The 15187-nt window shown below is 36.1% G+C and overlaps 1 protein-coding gene across 1 annotated transcript in view; it reads right to left on the bottom strand.

Moving 5' to 3' along the window:
- col4a1 (collagen, type IV, alpha 1) overlaps positions 1-15187 on the bottom strand; it is an 84858-nt gene that overhangs the window by 27896 nt on the left and 41775 nt on the right. The window contains exons 2-20 of the mRNA XM_048193117.1: positions 11145-11204; positions 10553-10642; positions 5637-5681; positions 5433-5477; positions 5273-5335; positions 5107-5160; positions 4904-4930; positions 4187-4264; positions 4014-4076; positions 3867-3902; positions 3741-3779; positions 2554-2646; positions 2390-2425; positions 2038-2097; positions 1573-1608; positions 1382-1426; positions 1262-1294; positions 1074-1134; positions 947-982 (exon numbers count right to left, since the gene is read on the bottom strand). Coding sequence (XP_048049074.1) covers positions 947-982; positions 1074-1134; positions 1262-1294; positions 1382-1426; positions 1573-1608; positions 2038-2097; positions 2390-2425; positions 2554-2646; positions 3741-3779; positions 3867-3902; positions 4014-4076; positions 4187-4264; positions 4904-4930; positions 5107-5160; positions 5273-5335; positions 5433-5477; positions 5637-5681; positions 10553-10642; positions 11145-11204 — 1000 coding nt within the window. The remainder of the gene's footprint in view (positions 1-946; positions 983-1073; positions 1135-1261; positions 1295-1381; positions 1427-1572; positions 1609-2037; positions 2098-2389; positions 2426-2553; positions 2647-3740; positions 3780-3866; positions 3903-4013; positions 4077-4186; positions 4265-4903; positions 4931-5106; positions 5161-5272; positions 5336-5432; positions 5478-5636; positions 5682-10552; positions 10643-11144; positions 11205-15187) is intronic.

The raw sequence follows: 15187 nt of genomic DNA, 5'->3' as shown, positions 1-15187 counted from the left end.
GGTCAACCATGGACATAAAGGAAAGGATCATCATTACTGTGAACTATTGTACTAAATTATGCTGACTTAATTCTACCAAACACTTTGGGTGTTTTCACACCTATGGATTGTTTGTTTTGTTCCGAAACAGGGACTAAATTTGTTACAATGTTGCATTTTCTTCTTGGTTCGGTTTGCTTTCACACAGGAACATTTTAAAGCATACCAAAATGCTTTTATGGAAGTCACATGCAAGTACAACTGTCCTCTTATTGGTCAGAGTTTTCTCAGCGTCATCCATAATGATTGACAAGTTCGTTCCATGAGCTTATTGTATTATTTGTAAATGTCGAGAAACACGCAAACACTATATTAATGTAGCCACCATTCCCACTGTTAAATTATATACTACATTCATATTAATGCTGCGGCAAATACAAACGCACGCGCTCTCTCTGGACGCCCCAGTGTTGTCTAGTAGGCTGTGTCAGTGTGTCGAGACCATATGTGAATGTTGTAATGAAGCAGGGCAGGAAAAAGGCTTCGTCAGGACAGCATTCTCGCACGGAGAAGTGCAATTACACAACATTTAAGATGAGGAGGTTTTCAACTATGGTAAATAATGTGCTCATTCACAGAATCAGACACTACCGCTTTTTATACTGTATCACATTTCCCGTTATGAATTATGATATCATTTGGTTCATTGGTCCATTAACTGGGTCGGATTGCTTTCACATCTCAAGCGAACCGCTCCAGAGTTCGTTTGAAAGCGTACCAAGACCACTTCTTCGAGGAGGTCTCGCTACACTTGTTTGGTCCGCTTTTGGTGCGCACCAGTGGGATTGCTGCTTTTAAACCTGTCGAAACGAACAGCACCAAAGGGGAAAACGAACTCTAGTACGATTAAACCGAACTAAATGAGGCAGGTGTGAAAGCACCCTTTATCAAAATGTGCTTCTCTCACCTGGGGGACCAGGATTTCCACGCTCTCCTGGATAACCTGATGAATGAAGAAAACAGATGAATAGATAAAGAGACTGTGAAATTTGACAGGACACCCGCATAAGGACAATACATTATGCAGACATCACCTGTCTCTCCTTCTGCTCCGCGGGGGCCAGGAGGACCAGGAGGGCCAGGAGGACCAAAACCCTGTAAGATAATTACTATCATTTGTAACTACCAGTCCATAACATTGTTCTAAGTGAATCAAGTGTGGAAATAGCATGTGGCTTTATTAATCGTTATCTGAGTTTTTAGTAGTTAGATAACCACTTACATATCCTGGTGGTCCTCTTTCTCCTTTGTCACCCTAACATGAACCAAAGTCATAATTAAAATAAAAATAAAATAAAATGTATAATGCATTTTATGTCTAGAGTTACAGCATGGCCCTTACCTTCAAGCCATTAAACCCAGGAGGACCAGACAAGCCCCTTTCCCCCTATCACAAACAAAGGGTTTAAAAAAATAATAATAATAATTCAGTGTGATTAAAATATTTGAAATGAGAGAGTACAATTAACCATTATCAAATCTAAATTAACAGCTTGCAACAGATAACCGCGTCACTATCCAAGATCACCATACCTTTTCTCCACTCTGTCCATCTTTGCCTGGTTTCCCCTTGAACACATAAAGTGAATCTCAGATTTCACATAGTATATAAAACACTATCATATGATAAAATAGTAGATCAACAATCATTATTAATACAAAACAAGACTGCATTAAAAGTCTTTGATTCAAAGCCTGTAACTTATTTTTTTATTATTATTTTTTTTAACTTCACACTATAAATTAATACAATGATTCAAGACTGATTATCAAACAAAATAAATTTGACATTATCAAAATATATTTTTACTCAACTTGTAATGCTGATAATATAATTAATTTATAATTTAAAAAAAGTATTAAATATAAAACAATATTTAAAAAATTACACATTTTTGCTAGTGGTCTAATGTTGTCCTTGCTGATAAAGCTGAGTGATTTATGATCAATGTATTATGTAAGTAAACATTTAATTGCGTTCTTGTACGGGTCACTTACTGTTGGTCCTGGTGGTCCTGGTTCACCTTTGACTCCAGCATAATGTGGTGCACAAAAACCCTTGTTGCAGAGGCAAAGTCAAAATGAAAATGTATTACTATTCCTTAAAACTTTTAGAAAAACCCATTAATTCAAATATTCAAACAACATCACAAAGTTGAGCTTTGTTTTACAGGTCAAATATATACAAATTATGTAATATAATTATAGAATTGCATTATATTATAATATATTTTAATATATAAAGATATACAATAATACATTTTATAATATATTTATAATTATAAAATTGATTCCGTACAATCCAGCTGTATTTGTTTATAGAGTTACACAATTTTATGCTGCCACTTACTTTTTCTCCTTTCTCTCCTGTAGAGCCTATTTCACCCTAGAAAACATGTAAGGCACAAGGAACTTAGATGTAACTAAGATAAAAGAATTGTAGCCCTGAAATATTTGGACACCTAAGCCACACAAAAATGTATACATTTCATAGGGAATTTGATGACATCATACCGGCGGTCCAGGAACATAAATTGTTGTGCCAGGGCCTCCAGCTTCTTCATGTCTCCCTGGTGGACCAGGGGGACCGGTTAAACCTCGCTCTCCCTGAAAAGAGAAACAGGGAACGATCATGATGATGACTGAGACTAAACCAGAAAAGATGCCATCTGGCAAATTGAGTACAGAGTTTGAATCTTATGCTTGTTTGTATTATATTGTCAATCAGCTTCAAGTCATGATCAATAGCAAGAAACACACAAATTGACCCTTCTAAGACACATAGGGCCCTATAATACACCCGGCGCAATGTGACGCAAGGCGCAGCGCAAGTGTGTTTGCTAGTTTGCGTCCGGCGTCGTTCGCGTTTTCCCGTTCAGCGCCACGTCCTTAAACTAGTAAATGCATTTGCGCCAGTTAGTGCGCCCATGGGCGTGCTGGTCTAAAAAAGAGGTGTCTTCAGGTGCATTGCCGGCGCATTGCTATTTTAAGGAGCTGAAAATAGACTGCGCCATAGACCAACTCAAACCTGGTCTAAAGTCTAAAGTCAATAGCGCAATATTTTTTTGTTAGAGCGCGTTGGTAGAAACTGCGCCTCTGGGCGCGTCCACAGTGCGCGTTGACTTTGCTTATTACACACAGGGATGCGCATCACACAAACATGCCAAATATTAAAAACAAAAGGATTACAGTGTAAAAGAATATTATTGTGTAGGCTACATAAATATAAAAATGTAATGATGAATAGTCATTGCGTGTATTAGAATTAGGCTACCTATTTTCAATTCAGCCTATTACTACTTATAATGATGAACGAAATTGGCTAATTAATTGAACAATCGTGCCAATACACACACATATATATTAACTGACTCATCGCGTGTACGCCATGTAAATAGCAATCCGCCATGGCGCGAGCGCATCTCGCTCTTAAAGGGAATGGGAGATGACACTCTGATTGGTTTATTGAACGTTACGCCCATTACTCATTAAGAGAATAGGGACAACCCATTTTGGATTTGGACACGCCCTGAGTGCACCTGCGCCGTGCGCCTTACACTTTGCGTTTAGATCGTTAAAATAGAGTTTATTATTGTGTTTGCTTTGTGTTATCACCTATGAAGCACATGTTGCAAGTGCCACTAATGGTCATTCTAATGCATGACAGATGCTTTATGAGCCAATAGTTTCCCAGAACTCACCTTATCTCCTTTCTCACCCTGAAATGTCAGCTTGTCACCCTGCAACAAGAACGAGTAAGACAGCTTCTGGTCATTTCACAAACTTTATCATCTATGCAAAAGATTTCAGACGAGTAGAAAAGTTACCGGCTCTCCCTTTTGACCAGGTTCACCAGGCCTTCCCTTCAAATCAAAATGGCATGGTGTGAGATTCAGGTGATTCAGGAGATTCCAGTTCACAGGTGTTGGTTAATTGTCTATAATTTGTTTTAGAGATTTTAACTTTAGACTCACAGGAGGTCCAATTGGTCCAGGTGGGCCGAATGGCCCTTGTTGTCCAGGATTTCCTTTTTGCCCCTAAAATATGAAAAGAGAATCAGACAAAGTTATGAAACATGTTAAATTATACTCCAGGCAAGAATATTAATGCACATTTTCAAGAGGTGCATTAAAATAAACATACTTACTGGTGAACCGGGTTGTCCTGGCAAGCCCCTGTCTCCTTTTTGAGGGATGGGTACTCCAATAACACCACCTGGATCTCCCTATGAGAGTAAATATGAGTGCAAACAAATTTCACTACAATATTTTCAAGATGCACGCCAAAAACACTGCTTGACACAATTGTTTATCAAAATACAATTTACTGAACAGTGCTATCCAGTATCATATGGTGATTCCCACCATTTTAAAAAAGCAACTAGGCACTCGAGGCCTTTCTTAACATTGATTTTACCATGATTAAGGTTGCTTTAGGCACTCGTCATGCTTTATGCTGTGCTTAAAGTGTAAGATTGAAGATTTCCAACTAGCTTTACAACATCCTCCGTAATGTATACATATATCATTCTCTTTCTCTGTGTTATCTACATCCAGATATCCCTGTTTATTTGTCAGCAAAAGTCCATTCAGCAGACTTTTAGCTCCAGGGCTTTTGTTAAAACCACAGATAGAACTTATGCATTTTTGAATTCCCACTGATGGACAGTCTGTTCGACAGAGGGGCAATGCCAAAGGGATGCAATAACAGTGTTGAAGTTTTTTGGCAAAAGGGAAAAAGACATCCCTTCTTTCTGCAGTACCGATTTCTTGTCACCAGTGAATTACCCCCTTTAGAACAAATCAATGTAACATATGGCCTTATTGCTTTATTATGAAGAACTAAGTTAGAATGGGTTCCATACCTTTATTCCCTTCAAACCTGGAATACCCTGAGGAAGATTCAGAAAGATATTTGTTAAGTCAGGAATTTGTTGTTGGAATGGATTAAAATCAATACAATGAGTTATAACACATAATAAAATATGTCTAATGGCACAGTATAAACACTGATATAAATTTGACAATTGACATATTAGAATTATATGACATGAGAAACTGCTCATACTGGTGGTCCCTGCACCCCCGGAACACCTGGAATTCCGTCAAAACCACGATCCCCCTGCAAAACACAAAATAAATCCTCTATTCAGTCACACTGAGGATTTTGAGTGGTGGCTCATCCCAATAAAATCAATTTACGTATATTTACGTACTTTACATAATTTACGTACCTTGGTTCCATTGCAGCCTGGAATTCCTTGAGGTCCAGGTGCACCTTCTAGACCTGGAAGACCCTGCAGAGAGACACAAAAAGATTGTTTTGTTTTTGCCTAAAATTTATGACATTCACTCTGATCCATTTTCTCCAAAAAGTCTCTCAGCTCAACTTACTGGAATACCTGGACGTCCTGGGAAACCTGCCACACCAGGTGGGCCCTACAAAAGAAACATCTATATAGTATAATGCTGTAAAAATACATTTTTACAGTGTTGCTATTATGTAAAATCAACTCATATTTTTTAAATGTATCAGTATTACACAATATGGCTATATTTGAAATGGTATTCCTGAGCATTAGATGTGCAGACACTTACTCTGTTTCCTTTCATTCCTGGAGCTCCTGGCTCCCCTGCATCTCCCTGGAAGAAAACATAAAAACCAATTGAAAGAACAGTGCAATTCATATTGGCTTTTGCTAACTCACCATATTAATTTGTATAGTTATAATACCAAAGCGTTGGTCCCCATTTGTAAAACCTAGGGTGACTTTGTTGTTCTTTTCAAAAACGAGGACACTGGTGGGCCTATTACTTTTTAATTTAATTTTAAGTATAAACAAATAAAGTATAAACTAATGGTATAAAAAAAGATTACCTTGTAGCAGTACATTATTACGGAAGAGGATTAGGGCCAAGCAATAATAAAAAATAAAACCATCTCGAGATTAAAGTTGTTAAATTTCGAGAAAAATCTCATTAAATTTCAAGAAAAAAGTCGAGATAAAATGTTGAGAATAAATTCATTAAATTGCGAGAAAAAAGTTGTTAAATTACGAGAACAAATTCATTAAATTATGTGAAAAATGTAGTTAAATTTCGAGAAAAAAGTCAAGATAAAATGTTGAGAATAAAGTCATTAAATTATGAGAATAAAGTCATTAAATTACGAGAAAAAAGTCGTTCAATTATGAGAACAAATTCGTAATTTAACGAATTTGTTCTCGTAATTTAACGACTTTTTTTCTTATAATTAAATGACTTTATTTCTCAACATTTTATCTCGACTTTTTTCTCGAAATTTAACAAGTTTTTTCTCGTAATTTAACGAGTTTATTCTCAACATTTTATCTTGACTTTTTTCTCGAAATTTAACAACTTTAATCTCAAGATGGTTTTATTTTTTTATTATTGCTTGGCCCTAATCATCTTCCGTACATTATGCATCTGTGCATGATTCCAAATCTGTTTGGAAACAGTGACTGAATCTATTAGTAAGGGTGATAGATTACAAAGGGAAGTCTTTTGGTTTTTCCTAACTCTACATAAGGGGCTTTCGCACCAGGTAGTTCTAGGAACTTAGTAACTTAGAGTAACTAATCCTGCCTTCACATGCTCTCGGAATTATCATAAATATGATTTTCCTAGGTAAAAATTGCACATGAACGCCCCCCCATTTCAAATTTCCGATCGCACGTGAAGGCAGCATACACTGTAAACCTGAATAAATTGGGCTAACTCAAAAAATTTGAAGTAATCAGTTACATCAATTTTTTTTAAATTATGATGTCCCCAGTTTTAAGTAAGCAGAACTATCAAGTTTTGAGATTGTAGTACTCTAGGGATGGGCAGATCGATATGAAGTATCGATATATCGATGCTGACGTTGAGTATTGAAAATATCGATACTCAAATTAAAATATCGATACTAAGGTGTGTTTTTTTACCAGTTATTTTGTTTATTTAACAATAAATTTAATGCATACAACAATAAGCACTGAATTGGACAAATAACCTATGTTAGTGAATAATTTGTAGTAAAAGTATTTTCCTGCTCATCCGAAACACGCAAATGCTGCAAGTCAGAACCAATCAATCACAGAGAGCGTTCACTCACTGCCGACACTACATTCAAACAGAGCTGCATTTAGTATTGTAAGAAACCATTGATGCTTTTGGGAAATGCAACCCAGAACTATGCTTAACAGAAGAGAGAAAAAATTATTAGTTATTTCACAATAAACAAAATGAAATAGTTGCCTACATAGTTTGTGCAATTACATTTATTTAAACTGAACGTTAGAAGTTCATATTGATGTTCTGTCAGAATACAAATGTTTAATTTTATGGGTGCAACATCCTGTCACTGGCATCTTATGAAAATGAACCATTACTACAGTGACCATAGTTCAGCTAGGCATAAGCTTATTTGTAGATTTCCATGGTTTACCGAGTAAACATTTTAACCATGTGTAAACAAAAATATAATCTAATAAACTGCAATTAAGGCATATTGAATGTTAAAATGCCTTTCAAATATAATGTTAAGCGGGTATCATAACCCATTTTACTCTTAGTAATTCAATAATTGAATAAATGTTAAAATCTATAAGTTCATATTGGAGGTATCTTATTGGTATCGATATCGGTGATGTTGGCCTTGAAAGTATCGGTATCGTATTGAAAGTGGTATCGCCCATCCCTATAGTACTCATGCATGTTAATTGCTCCTAACTTTAAGTACTGAGTTAGCTAACTCATACATTTTGATAACAATTAACATAAAATATTTAGTTTTTATTATTTTGAGTTCTTGCAAATCAAATGAGTTATTTACTTCACTGTAATCCCTAATAAGAAAATTCAGAAAATGCTAACTTCCTAATTTTCTAACATGTTAACAACAGCATGGTATAGCACTTACTGAACTTACCTGCTCTCAAACCAAAAACACACATTTAAATTAGCATAACAAAACATTAATCACTACGAAATCTCCCTTACCATTAATCTTGCACAAAAAAATATAACACTTATTAACACTTATAACAATATAAGCATTTACTCTCCCTTTCGAGTGCCATGGAAATAGAATAGAATAGAATAGAATAGAATAGAATAGAATAGAATAGAATAGAATAGAATAGAATAGAAATCCCAGCCCAGTTTCAGTTAAACTTAAATGAGTTTCAGTTTAAAAAAAAATGAGTTCATACAACTTAAAGGCAGGGTAGGCAAAAAAATGTATAAAAAACTTTTTTTCAAAATTTGTTTAAACTTTATTTATATATCAATACATAATTAAAATGTAAGTACTCTGAAAAAGAAAGTATAAAAATCGAGTGTCTGTAGACCTCTCACGACTGTTTTAAAGACAGCTCATTATTTCCATTCACTCCACCCCCTCCCTTCTGGGCTCCTTCCAAAGCCACGCCCCCAAAACGCATGAACGTGTGACTCCGACCACTGAGCTGGAAGACGCATTATTTACCTGAGACGAGCGGAGAGGAAGGAGCACAGTGCATGTAGTGACATCATGTCAGAATCACATGTAATAAAAATAACTTTAAAATTATGAAGATAAACAAACAAGATGTATTTTAGTACTCACTATCAAGCTAGCATATTGATATTGGTAAAGTTTAAAATATATATTTTTTGATTCGCTAACGAGCTAGTTATCTATAAGGCAAAGCTAAAAACAGGTTGCATGATACACGTTTTCCATTACCATCATTTACACTGTGATGAAGATGAATTTCGTGTAAGATTCATAACATATACGTTGTTCTACAGATCAACAGAGTAACATACACTCAAATATCAACTCACAACTGCATTGCAGACACAAAATAATAACACACACATACAACAAAGTGTGTACGACACACACAGATACAAGATAAAGACATCAGTAAACATAGGTAGAGAATATAAAAACAAAACAAAGGCGAAAAAACGTGCAGGTAAACTTGCAGGTGAACATGGTAAAAGACTTAGACAGAGGGTAAAATTATGCACAATTCAACACTATAGCTATCATTATTTATCGTCTCTACTACGGCTCGCTAAGTAATGTTATGTTAGCTATATTACGCAGCTACGTGTGCTAATGACACATGCTTCATGAAAAAATAAACAAAAAAATATGTATGATCAAAATACAAAAAGAAAGATTTACCTGTCCAGCAGAAATAAAGCCATCAAGGAGTCACTTTTCAGCCCCTTGAGTTCCCTCAGTTCTCGCCATCGCTGGAAAGCCACGCCGATATTAACTCGCGTTTTATTTCTTTGTTTATCCAAAGACTTTTTGTTCATTGCCTTTTCTTGTACTGTTACTGTCTTCCTTTTTTTGCCTGGTTTGCCTTCACTAACTGCATAGGCCGATACTGTGAATTTAGCTTGCTGTTTCTCTGCCATTGTTTTGGTATTCCTAGGATCCGTGCCTCTTGGATTCCCCAAATCAAACGTGCGCGCGCAAGTGGGCAGGTCATGTGTGGCAAAAGGGTGGTTGCCATGGTTGCGAGAGAGTGACAGCCGCCTAAGCCAATCCTATGTTTCGTCCCGGATGGAAATAATGAGCTGTGTTTAATACAGATTAAACGGTCTAGAGTCACTCGATTTTTATACTCTTTTTACCAGAGTTCTTACATTTTAATTATGCATGTATATATATAGAAAGTTTAAACAAATTTGGAACAAAATTTCTTACCTACCCTGCCTTTAAAACAATGAAATTGTTCAGTTTACTTGAAATATGTCAGTGCTGTGAACTCAAAAGAAAAAGATAGTTCTAAATACTCATAACAGTTAATTTAATTGAACTAATTTGTTCAATTTAAGTTTGTCCTACTCAAACCAATTATTTTGAGAGTTAGGGTTTACAGTGTAACTCTCACAGTGTAACTCAGTGGACTCTTTTCTTAAGTATACATTAAATAATGTTATCGAGCCTTGATGTAAAGTGCTTAATTTAGCTCAAAAACTCATTTGGCTAAGGTTTTGTGCTTTTCTGGACTAACGTGTGCTTCTAAATATTTTGCACCTTTATTTGCCACTGACATGCATTATCTTTGCAGGTGATCCTGGCCAGGATAAAAGCAAAGACAATTTTTGTGAACCATTCGCTAATGTACCTGAAGCTGTGCTGAACTTTTTAATCCAGTTTCACACATAATGGCCAAGATGTTTAAATATCAGTGAATGGTGCGAATTCTGAGACATGACACCACACATCTCATGTTCCCAGAGGGATTGCTGTAATCTGTAAATTAGAGTGTATGTGATATGTGGATCTTCCGTTACTCTTCCTGAAGGTAATGATAGAAAACCAAAAACAGACATTTAGGCAAGTTAGAAATCTTGACCGGATGCTCTTAGAGAGTCCTAAAGCAAAGCCAGTTAAGAACCACCTTACTGTACTGGTATGTAGGATACACACACACTCAAAAAAGGGAAAATGTGAATAGCAAATTGTCTTTTAAAATGACTTCAAATCCAGTATCCTACTTTACCTTTGGTCCCATTGGCCCTGTGGGGCCCTCGTGACCTGGCAATCCAGGAAATCCGACAAGGCCCATCAAACCAGGGAGCCCAACCTCACCCTAATAAAGAAGAACCAAAGGTGATGATTTAAAGGAAACGAGTGTCACCATTTCTTTATGAGCAGAATTTTTTACTTTGTACAATTTCATGTAGATCTCATTTCTCATTTACATCCACTGCTGACCTTATATGACAGAGTATATGCTGTTAACAGAACCGCACCACTAGATGGCGCAACAGATCCTTCTCAGTAGGATTAGTGCTCTGACATTATGAGCTACATCAAAAATATAATGAATGGCACACTCACTCAAGTGATCACTGTGTTCTTGTGCTGTGTGTGCACAGTTCATGCTGTATTATATTATGAAACTATACTCTTTTATAACTAGTATAACACTTGATCCCTACTCTTATCTTTCCCCTCACACTCCCTCCTCAAGTCCCATTCTAATTCAACCTTTTCTCCTAGGTTTTAAGAATGCAAGTTAAGGTGTCTGACAAAAAAAACAATATGTAAAACCAGCGAGATGTGCAGGAAGCAGAGGAAAACATACTCACCTTCGCCCCTTTAACACCACTGCAGTCACATCCACCACATGAAGACCCCGAGCAACCTCCCTGCAAGAAAAAAAAAAAAAAGTCAAGTTCCATACTGAACCACAAGGCGGCAGTAAACACATGAAATTGGCATTGGCAACAGGTTCTTAAAGGAGATGCCTGTGAAGGGACTGAATCAGGGGTGAAACAAGCACTGGACCAGTATGTCAGGGTTACCAGAATGTACCAATGGTTTAAAAATAACATGACAAATAATGATACAGTAGCTTGCATACATGCACATCATTTCATATCATATATACATATGATACTTATAAAAAAAAAGAAAGAAAAGAAAATAGACAGATACAGTCTACACCAAATACACAATTTAAAAAAAAGGTGAATGTGATATTGTGTGAAGAATGTGAAGAAGAATATCCTTGTTGATCCTTGAAAACCATTCCAGTAAACCAATCAGATTTGAGGGATAGGTTTATGCCACGTTTAGATTTACAAGAAGGGTTAGGCGCTTCTACATCAGTGTTATTCACCTATCATTAACAAAAACTGTTAATTGGTTTACAGAAAGTTTCCGTACTATATACGGTGAATAACTGTAATAGATCTAACGGTACATTTAATGTAATTTTACGGTAAAATACCGTTAAATTCACAGTTTTTGAAAGTGAAAAATAACAATTCATTGTAAAATTTACAGTGAAAAACCGTAAATTGACATTCCCACAATTCCCTGCGTGACACTTCACATTTGATATATTTTCGTTGAAATAACTCTGTTTCTTCTTAGTTTTTCTCATTTTTTTCTAATCAGTTATGTACATTAGGGTTTTATGTTACATCTAATGTTGTTAAATTAATGTTTATTGCATTTTTAAAATTTCATGCATGTTACCATGATGGTGTTTAGTGTGTGTGTGAATGACACAGTGCGCTCCTTCTATATATTAGTATTGTCCTCCTCAGCTTGTGGAAAAGCTGCTTGTGATGAACTTTGATTCATCATGTGACTCCTATCACCACTGTGTTTGGTGACTGTCAGTGTATTATAAAGATACAAAACAGATATTAGTACTTCATTAGGCTGGTAAATTAACATTATATCAGTTAATGAAATATGTTATTTTACCGTAAATTTTACTGGGATTTTTTTTTACAGTATACTGAAATCCAATGTTAAATATACATATTTAAAATGTAAAATTCACATGTAACTCCGTAAGTATATTTACGGTTTGATGTCATTTTTACAGTATTGTTCTGGTAACCACAGCTGCCGGTATTTTTCCGTAGAAACAACAGGATTTTTTTTTACAGTGTAGGGATAGGGTTAAGACTATGTTTTTGGATAATAGTGTTATTCCAGGATCAACAAAAGATGTTGATCCAGGAACATGTCTTACTTGACACAAAGGAAGCATTAGTTTGGACAATTTATTCATGTAGATGAATAAAACATTCACAGATTCAGTTGAATTTGTTCTTGTTATTGTACATTTAATTGTGCCGTTAAACTTTGGCCTACATAAAATAAACAAATAAAGTCTTATATAAGCTAAAGAAAGGGCTACAGCTTCAAATTTCACTTAAATAATAAATCTTGAAAGGTGTTGCAGAATAGTATTATATTTGCATTGTGTCTCAACATCAAATAATGACTCAGGAAAAGAGATATTACATCCATTTCATTTGTTACATGCGAAGGAAAAGTCAAGTCAAGCACATTGTTGTATACATTATGATGTTTTAGTATATTCTATATACTTCACATTTCAGCAAATGTAGTAGATCATCCCGGTATTCCATGCAGGGCAGAAGAGGGAGTTCCCAGAAAGTTTAACTATGGTACCTGTGAATTTTTACCAATTTTGACCAAGTTCCCATAAAGTTTTTCTAAAGTCTCTGTGATAATGTCTCTTCAGAAAACTTGGAATAAAAATATGGATTTATTTTACAACATCTTTATGAACATTTTGAGCTGTCAGAATTTTGGGTGAATATACTGTACGTTAAATGGAGGGAAAGACAGCTCTCAGATTTCATCAAAAAATATCTTCATGTTTGTTTCAAAATTGAACGAAAGTATTATGGGTTTGGAACGATATGAGAGTGAGTAATTGATGACAGAATTTTCATTTTGGGTGAACTAACCCTTTAATACTGTGTACAATATACTGCATACTTCAGAAATGGTAAGATTATGTTATTATTGTACCAAAGTTTTTATGATAGAAAGGCACAACAGAGCTTGCACTTTGCACTACAAAGATTGAATATGACTTAAAGATGCAGTATGTAAGAATTCTGTCCACTAGAGGCCTATTCAAAACAAAGGCGTAGCTTGATGATGCCAAGTTTTAGAGCGGAATCTTGGGACATGTGGTCTCCACCACAACGGATGGTGCAAAAAAATAGGGATAGGACTCGGGAAGAAAACATGTTCATGGATGTGATTATTAACATTACTGTAGTATGTGGCAGAGCAGGACCGAGTGTTGTGGGAGCTGAACGAGGCCGCTGGAGCGATTGCGCAACACGCCGCGAGCAGCGGGACTTTTATTATGCCACAGTCGCTGCCGTCGCTTCTGCTTTTCTGGTCATGAGTATGAGGTAGCGCAGCTCTGTTTATCATATTAGATACATTTGAGTGTGTTGAAAATGATGTTATAACATTACACAGTAAAATCCCCAGAGTTAAATCAACTCTGCTCAGAGTACATATGGTCCCTCTCTAAATAGTGTTAAAATAACACTGAAGCAGAGTTAAAGTTAATGAGATAATTAATCAATTAATAAGGCTGTGGCTGAAGTCAGTTGTAGTTCTTGTGTTTCTCTTTTCTTCAGTGATTCTGCTTGTTAACAGCAGGTGTTCATCACTAATGCACAATCATCACTTATATTTTTAAAATGTATTGTATGATGCAGAAAATTCTGAAAATTACTAAAAATAAAGCTGCATCTGATTATGCTATGTTAGCTACTTCACAACATTGTGTATTTCTCTGAGGCATGGTAAAGCATGGTACTCGCAAAAAATCAAGAAAATTAGATTTAAACAATAAGTCTAAATGTGTTGAGCTATATAACAATAATTTGCTTTCTGTCAACAAATATATCAAAATAGTTGTTCCCTTGTCTAATAAAACATGTAAATATTAAAGCGTCTTTGGTGTTTCCATGGTTTCTACAAAATAAATCCGGAAACTGAGGCAGACCGAGGGTAACGCGGGTATGACGCAATTGACAGGCGACTCAGAACTTTGGTTAAAATTGTAATTTTCTCATGATTTACAAATAGTTGGAAACATTTGAGATATTGTAAGTGCTCAAGTGAACAAAATATATAACACTGGCCTAGTGGTTTTTGGATATTTTACTGCAAAAATATTACATATTACACCTTTAACTACTTATGTACTGTAAGGTGAAAATTGTGTATAATAACTCAAGCCAAGACATTTATTTGCAAGCTAACTGTTGTAAACACTGAGAATTATTATGACAAAAAACATGCACAAGAACTTTCTCTCTTTCTTACCAAGGCGATAAAACAGGTAGTTGGCACGCATACAAATTGTTTGGTCTATACTGAAAGATGACAGATATCATGGAGAGAGGCCTGTACATTCAAACAGAGGCATCAGGCCAACATTTTAACAGACCTGTTCTACTGTTAAGACCCAAATAAAGGCCTCTCTCTATATCACTAGATGGACAGCTGGTCTAAGCATGATACTGGACCCTGGGAACCCATTTCTTCCATCCACGCACCCTCTATCACTGCAGCCATTCTCTCACTCACGTGTGAGGCAGGCAGCCAAATGTCTGCACATCTGGAGAAGCAGGCCTGGCGAGGACTTCCACCAGCTGCCGGGGTCAGCCCTGAGACCGGACTGCCCCCACCCGTGAGCCCTCCAACAGGCCTAACTGAATCAGCATGTGGGTCCTTAGGACCATGAGAATCATCGCTTTCGGTCTCAAATATCACCTCTGGCGTGACCCACTCTGGCCATTTCTACAAAAGCCCACCATCCCTGGAGTGT

This window comes from Megalobrama amblycephala, linkage group LG6 (genome assembly GCF_018812025.1).
Source record: "Megalobrama amblycephala isolate DHTTF-2021 linkage group LG6, ASM1881202v1, whole genome shotgun sequence".
Classification (NCBI taxonomy): domain Eukaryota; kingdom Metazoa; phylum Chordata; class Actinopteri; order Cypriniformes; family Xenocyprididae; genus Megalobrama; species Megalobrama amblycephala.
This window is presented reverse-complemented; position numbering and strand designations above follow the sequence as displayed.